At 45.4% G+C, this 7654-nt stretch overlaps 1 protein-coding gene across 2 annotated transcripts; it reads left to right on the top strand.

The window, feature by feature from the left end:
* Bloc1s2 (biogenesis of lysosomal organelles complex 1 subunit 2) lies at positions 1-7029 on the top strand. 2 transcript variants are annotated; one of them, XM_051146623.1, is made up of 5 exons: positions 1-116; positions 423-539; positions 3718-3837; positions 4870-4974; positions 6947-7029. In XM_051146623.1, exons 1-5 carry the CDS (start codon positions 62-64, stop codon positions 6976-6978), a joined length of 429 nt encoding a protein of 142 aa, XP_051002580.1. In that variant the 5' UTR covers positions 1-61; the 3' UTR covers positions 6979-7029. The 2 variants fall into 2 exon arrangements, with proteins under 2 accessions (XP_051002580.1, XP_051002581.1); XM_051146624.1 differs by having other exon boundaries at positions 65-213.
* Positions 7030-7654: the final 625 nt, after the last annotated feature.

Raw genomic sequence — 7654 nt, 5'->3', positions numbered from 1 at the left:
CGGGGCACCCGCGGTGCGCACGCGCAGACGCTCCAGAACCGGAAGCCGCGTTGGGCCGGACATGGCGGCGGCTGCGGAGGGCGTCCCTGCGACGCGACGCGAGGAGCCGCCTCGAGGTATTACCCGGCGTGGATGGAGATGAAGCCGCTGTTGGGGGCTCCCGAATGCGGGAGCGGGTGCACCAGTCGGCCTCGTCAGGGCACTGAGATGAAGGTCTAGCTCCTGTGGAAGGGAACGGAGTTCGCGCTTCGGGTGGGCGAGTGGGAAGTGGGGGGCTTGAGATTATGGCAGGTGGAGAACGAAGGCGGCATGACGGCAGAAGTGCAGGTTTGAAGGGGCGCAGGAAAAGGCCGCTTTGGCTGGGTTAGGTCTGGGTATAGGACACTTACTCACCCTTCAACCCCCACCTCCGCCTTGGCCAGATGATGCTGCGGTGGAGACAGCTGAGGAAGCGAAGGAGCCCGCCGAAGCGGACATCAATGAGCTCTGCCGGGACATGTTCTCCAAAATGGCCACATACTTGACTGGGGAACTGACAGGTGAGACGCCGCCCTGGCCGATCCCGGTTGTGCAATTGCATTTGGCTCTGCAGAAGAAACTTCTGTCAGTGGTTGAATGGGAAGAAAAGAGGGACCCTTCTTTCCCTGGGGTAGCTCACCAAGCACTTTAGAAACACAGATCTGCAGGCCTCTTGTAGTAAGGATAGCTAACAAGGATTCTAAGTTAAGAAGTGCCGCTCTGGAGAGGTGTATTTTAAGCACGATTGTGAAGGAACTGGGAAAGGGCGAAACGATACAAGCAGTAAAAGAGCTGAAGTAAGCAAGTGATTTGATTAGTCTGGAGATTTGCTGATCCACCCTTGGGACACGGTTAGATTTAGTTTAGTGTGCCTGCTGCGTGTGTGTGTGTGTGTGTAAGTGTATAAGGTAGTGTCAGAAAGTGGAGTCTGGGTTATGTGGACTGTCATAAGAATTTATATTGTTTCACTTCTTGGCAATTAAAAAAAAAGTTACACTTACTTTGTGTGTGTGTGTGTGTGTGTGTGTGTGTGTGTGTGTGTGTGTAGTGTCATAGGACAATCCCTGAGAGTTGGTTCTCTTGTTACACTACATAGATCTGGAGGACCACACTCAGATCTGCAAGCTTGGTAGCAAGTGCCATCTCACAGGCCTTACCCCTAGAACTTTTCTGTGAGCTCAACTGTGAACCACAATCTATGAAGAAAGGCTTGGTAAAGAAGTTAGGGGATTTTAAGTCACTGACTTATCGGCCTGATTGTTCATTTCTTTCTGAGCAAGAGACCACATAGCAAAACCAGATTTGTGGTTTCTTGCTGCAAATTCTGAAGTTGTCTATAGTAACTCACTGTGTTTTTTGTTTGTTTGGTTTTGCAGAACTCCACTTGGCTAGTGTTTTGCATCCTTTTTTTGTGTGTGTTTGTTTTTGTTGTTTTGGCTTTTGTTTTTTCGAGACAGGGTTTTCCTGTGTAGCCTTGGCTGTCCTGGACTCGCTTTGTAGACCAGGCTGGCCTTGAACTCACAGCTATCCGCCTGCCTCTGTCTCCGGAGTGCTGGGACTAAAGGCCTGCGCCACCACGCCTGGCTGAGTTTTGCATCCTTTAAAAAGGACCACATGATTTGGTTTACTGCTCCCTGATTCCTCTCCTTTGGTATGATCTAGCCAGCTTTGCTATTTATCACTGTTGTTTTACTGCTGTTTTTTTTTTTTCTTTCAGCTGTTGCAGTTTAGAAATGGTTTTCTGTGTCAGTGCCTGAAAACTAGTAAAGAGAGGAGTGCTGGTCTGAGAGGGAGAATATTCCCTCTGTGGAAGTGAATAAATTTCCTTGTCTGTGATATAAACACTTGCGTTAGTCCATCCATTTACATCCTTTTACTGGCTTCCAAGTGTGTGGCCCTTGTTTTAGAGAGATTCGTGTTTGATAGCGGAGAAGGAACAAATGCGGAGGAGAGAGACCTGGGACAGAGTGTGGGAGGCTGAGGCAAAGTGAATAAAAAGTGAAGATAAAAAGAACGAAACGGAGAGCATGGGTGTGAACACATCACAGAAGTAGACTTCAGAGAGTGTGTTGAAGTGGAGCTTGAGCTGCCGAAGATACTTGTGAGGTTTTAAGTGGGGGGTTAGGATGGCCAACCAAAATAGGGAAGCAGAAGAGAGGGGCCATGTTTCCGTGGGAAACCGTCTCAGTTCGGGCTTGGCTGTAGCTGTTACTGAAACACTCTGCTGGGTTTCCTCAGGACACTCAGGTGCCTCGTGCCATATGAGGCCAGAGCTCAGAGGCTAATCTTTGCAGAGGAGTCATGTGCGTGGTGTGTAGGTGGGAGCTATGCAGAATAAGACTGGGAAGGAGAAGCTTGCAGGTGCACCTCTTCTGGGCCTAGGCCGACATCTCAGGAAGTGGAGCAGTGCCACTGAACCCAGGGCTTTGCCTATGCAAAGTGATTACTTTGTCCAGTGAGCTAATTTGCAGCCTCAGATAATTCTTTGAAAGATAATTCCTCAAAGTCCCAAAGTTTCTAAGTGGTTATAAATCTCAGTTAAACCAGTGTTATTTCTCAGTATTGCCATTTTTGCTTGTACAAATGCTTTTTTGAAAATGAACATTACTAATTTGGTGTGCGTGTGTGCATGTGCCTGTGCATGGAGCTGTGTGCCGTAGCTTGCATGTAGAGATTGGAGGACAGATTCTGGGAGTCAGTTCTCTGCTTTTACCATATGGGTTCCAAGGATTGATTGTTGTACAGGCAGGGGGACCTGAATTCTGGGGAGGTGGAAGCAGGAGGATTCCTGGGGAGGCAGAGGCAGGGGGATTCTTGGAACGTGCTGGCCACTCTAGCTAAATTGATGAGCTCCAATTTCAGTGAGAAGTCTTGTCTGAAAAAGTAAAGTAGGCAGCAGTTGAGAAAGACCCATTGACCTCTGGCCTGCACACATCTTTGTGTGCACACACTGATACTACATATGCATACACACATGTGTACATATGTGTACATAAATTTAATGTACTTCTCTTGAAGCAGGGTTTCTCTGTAGCCCTAGCTGTCATGGAAGCCACCCTGTAGGCCAGGCTGGGCTTGAACTCAGACATCAGCATACCTCTGTCTCCTGAGCGCTGGTATTAAAGATGTCTACCACCACTGTTCAGCTTGTTGTTATTGTTGTTGTTTGTTTTTTTTCCTGAGACAGGGTTTCCCTGTGTAGACTTGGCTGTCCTGGACTCACTTTGTAGACCAGGCTGGCCTCGAACTCACAGTGATCTGCCTGCCTCTGCCTCCTGAGTGCTGGGATTAAAGGCGTGCGCCACCACGCCCAGCCCAGCTTGTTGTTGTTGTTGTTGGTTTTTAATACTATAGAAGTACCCAAACTATTTTGCCTCTCTTTTCTTAAACATGAGTTTACCAGTTTTTTGGCGGAGGGGGGGGGGTTGTTTGTTTTTGTTTTTTTGTTTTTTTCTAACCATGAAGCAAACTCTTCTAGACTTTGCTCAGTTTAGTTTGCTGAATGCTGCCTCAGTTTCTGCATAGACATATAAGCTAAGTATAAATGTCACAGATTGAAAGTAGCCTGCTCTTTCGACATTCCCTGGGGTCCTCCCTTGAACTTCTGGATTCCCTCCCTGAGCTCCTTTGACCTGAATTTCTGTATTCCAGTAACTGCAGACAAATTACAGATCCCCTTGTCTTCTGTTTATTCCAAAGCCACCAGCGAAGACTATAAACTCCTGGAAAATATGAATAAGCTGACAAGCTTGAAGTACCTTGAAATGAAAGATATCGCTATAAACATTGGCAGAAACCTAAAGGACTTAAACCAGAAATGTGAGTGCTAATCTTCATCACTCAAATAAGATCTACTTGTACTTCGTGTTCTTTAAATCTTAGGGCCAAAGCGAGCAAGGCACAGCGCACCCCTGCCTCCTGGGAGCTCGTGTTTCAGGAAGCGCTGCTACCCAGGGGAGTTTCTTCCATTCTGAAGAGGAGTGTGCTTTCTTGGGATGGTTGCTTCTGCTTCTAACCCTTGCTTTTAGTCGGTGTGTTCCTAGAAGGAAAGTGGACAGATGAGAGTCTAGTGAGTTGATTTAGGAAGTGAAGTCTACAACGCACTGCTTTATAAGCCGAAAATCTATATATTGAAAATGTTCGATTAGAGTGGTCTGATTTATTTTCCACTGAAGCATGCCCTTTGTCACTAGGACAGCCTTGATATGGGCATGCCCAAGATGTAGACTCAGCAGCACTTTAAGAAATAAAACCAGAGCCGAGTATGGTGGTGCATGCCTTTAATCCCAGCACTCAGGAGGCAGAGGCATGTGGATCGCTGTGAGTTCGAGGCTAGAGCCTGGTCTACAAAGCGAGTCCAGGACAGCCAAGGCTAACACAGAGAGACAAACAACAACAACAAAAAGAAATAAAATCAGAGATTAAGAGCACTTTCTAATCTTTCAGAGGTCCTGTGTTCAATTCCCAGTACCCACATGGTGGTTTACAACCATCTATAATGAGATTTGGTGCCCTATTCTGGTGTGCAGGCATGATTGTGGGCAGAACATTGTATGCATAATAAATACATCTTTAAAAAAAAAAAAAAAAGAAAGAAAGAAAGAAAAGGAAAAAAGAAATAAGAACGTTACAGGGAAGGAAAGTCAGAAGAGGGGAACAGCTTGCTTTAGATGGCTGCTGATGTGCCCCGTGAGTCAGCTGTGTCTTCCCAGAGCCTCAGCCCTGCTAGTGACCCTCATGTCACCCACCCTGCTCTTTGTTAGGCATAGCAGGAGAAGCGCTAGCTTTCTTACCTTCTGCTCTTCCTCTACACTTGCTGACAATGTACTGGCATGTGGTTTGTTTTTCAAGATGCTGGACTACAGCCATATCTGGATCAGATCAACATGATTGAGGAGCAAGTAGCAGCTCTCGAGCAGGCGGCCTACAAGTTGGATGCTTATTCCAAAAAACTGGGTAATCATTTTTACTTGTGTTTTGATCCTTTATGATTTATTTTCTAAATGTTTCGCCTGCACATATGTATGTACACCACATGTGTTCTGTACTTGTAGAGGTCAGAAGAGGCCATTGGAGTCCCTGGAATTGGAATTACGAATAGTTCGGAGCTGCCATGAGGGTGCTAGGATTGAATGTGGGTCCTCTGGAAGAGCAGCCAGTGGTCTTAACCACTGAGCCATCTCTCCAGCCCTTTTGTGTTGATTTGATGACAAGTACTTAGCTAGGCATGGTGATGCATATCAGGAAGCTGATGCAGAAGAATTGTAAATTCATATTCAAGTCAGGTTATATAGTGGGCATGTCTCAAAATCAAAAACAAATAAAACTTGAGGAATTCAATATGTACTAAATAGCCTTTTTGTATTTATTGACTGATTGAGCACCACTCTGAGTGATTTGCATACACTGTCTTCTTTATTCTTGGTGAGGTGATTTTTGTTTTATTTTATTTTGGTTTTTGGTTTTTAGAGTCAGGGTTTCTCTGTGTAGCCCTGACTATCCTGGAACTCACAATTTAGACCAAGATGGCCTTGAACTCACAGAGATCCTCACCTTTACCTCACAAGCACTTAAAGGCATTTGTCACCATGCCTGGCAGCTTTTTAAATTTAAAAAAAAAATTTTCCACCCTCTAGGGAAGGCAAATGTGGTTTGAGAGGCAGAGTAACTCGCTTAAGGATACCGAGCTGGAAAGCGTGTGACAGAGCCATAAATCAGGTGTCTGATGACAGTGCAGAGCTCCGTGTTGGTTCAACATGCTGGATTATCGTTAGAAATGTAGATACATATGTCTTTCAATAATGGACTTGGTGGTAATGTGTTTTCATGAAAAATTGCTTTTAGTGTTGCTTGCTGGCGCTGGCTATTACCTACGCAGTAAGACACAGTGAACGTATTCTTATCCCAGATGGCTTTTACAGGTTCTTTTATTTTTACCGCTGCTCCTGGCTGACTGCTCAAGAGAGTGGTCTATAAACTGCTATTTAATAGGAGTAGCGATCAGCAGTTCAGTATTTATAGTCACATTTAGTACATGTTTGCTGGGAGCCTCACCATAGAGAAGGAATCACATCAGGTGCTTTTGAGATTTTAAAAGCCGAAAAAGAGTTGGGTGTGGTGGCATGTGCCTGTACTCCTCCCTTGGGAGGTAGAAGCAAGGACATCAAGAGTTCAAGACTAGCCAACCCAAGCTGTCTGAAAATATGTTAAAAAAAAAAAAAAATCTTAGCAGTAGGCTTACTTGATGACATTTAAACTCTTTATGTTTAGGCTTTTGTATCTTTCCAAATTGCTTCCCAAAGTGAGAGATAAGAACATTAAGGATTTGGGGGGAGCTCAAGAGTGCTTGCTTGCCAGTCACAATGTCCTGGGCTTAAGAGCACCAGATCCTAACCACCTAAACACGAGGGATGGGAGTCCCGGCGTCTATACCCAGCACTAGACAAAGGGCATGGTCAGACATGCCTGTAATTCTAGCACTCAGAATGTGGAGGCAGGAAAGTTAGAAGTTCAAGGTCATCCTTGGCTGCGTAGTGAGTTTGAAGCCAGCTTGAGATTTATGAGACCTGTCCAGGCTGGGTGGGTGGGGGGTGGGCATAGGGAGAAGAGAAGAGAAATGGACATAAAAACAAAAACATGTGTGTACTTTTTGAGTGTTCCAGTCTGGTTCCTGAAGGTACCTGGGATTGTTCTGGAAGGGCTGCCTCCCAACAGGGCCGGTGCCAGTGGATCTGGCTTCATTCTGTCTGAGCTATCGGAACATTGACAAATTAGAGCTTAGTGCTTGTGGCTTGTGCACTCAGGCAAGGCGTGTATATTTGAGTCTTTGAAGTTGTATAGACCCATGTTCTCTGTATTTGGATACATAATAAGATTGTGAGCACCTTGTGAGCATTAAAAGATGTAATTCCTGTTCTTCCCCAAACAGAAGCCAAGTACAAGAAGTTGGAGAAGCGATGAGAAACGTGTTGGTGTGGATCAAGTGTTTTTCATGTGGAAGAATGATTTATATTACCAAATCCGGAGGCTGATGAGTCACCACAGCTCCTCAAAAAGCTGCTGCTTCATCCCAAAGCCACTCGATGCTGGGTGAACTGGAGGGCTGTGGCTGCTCCCGAGTCTCCTGAGGTAGCAGCTCTCAGAAGCTCACACTTGGAACGCCTCACCCTTTACTTGAACACTTCTTCATCATCTACTCAAGATGGAGACTCTAGAGTTCAGGGCATCCCTGGGCTTGTCAGTACAGTCAAGTGAGAGGACTGCTTTCTCTGGTACTAGGCAGTTAAATTAACACATTATTTTCTAAAGTAGCTGCTTTGCTTTGTTTTGTTTTCTATTCATGATGGTAATGTATTGCTAACAAGATCCTAAATTAAAAAGGCAAACAAAAAAAGTATAGTGTTTGCAACCTATTTATTATCTATGTGGTCGTAATTTGCTTTTCCATAACACACAAGTAACAGAAACCCCTAAAAACAATTCCAAGGCAAGCCTCACAAACTGGACAGAAGTAGGGAGAGGAGTGTTTGATCAAAGCTTAGTGTGTGAGAAATTCCCGCTACTTAGGCCTTGGGCGTGCTGAGCAGTGCTCCACAGGGCTCCCCAGCTCTTTTACTTTTTATTTTGAAGCTAGGTC

The sequence above is a fragment of the Acomys russatus genome, chromosome 5 (assembly GCF_903995435.1).
Source record: "Acomys russatus chromosome 5, mAcoRus1.1, whole genome shotgun sequence".
Lineage (NCBI taxonomy): Eukaryota > Metazoa > Chordata > Mammalia > Rodentia > Muridae > Acomys > Acomys russatus.
Note: the sequence above shows the minus strand (reverse complement) of the source record. Positions and strands in the feature narration are given on the sequence as shown.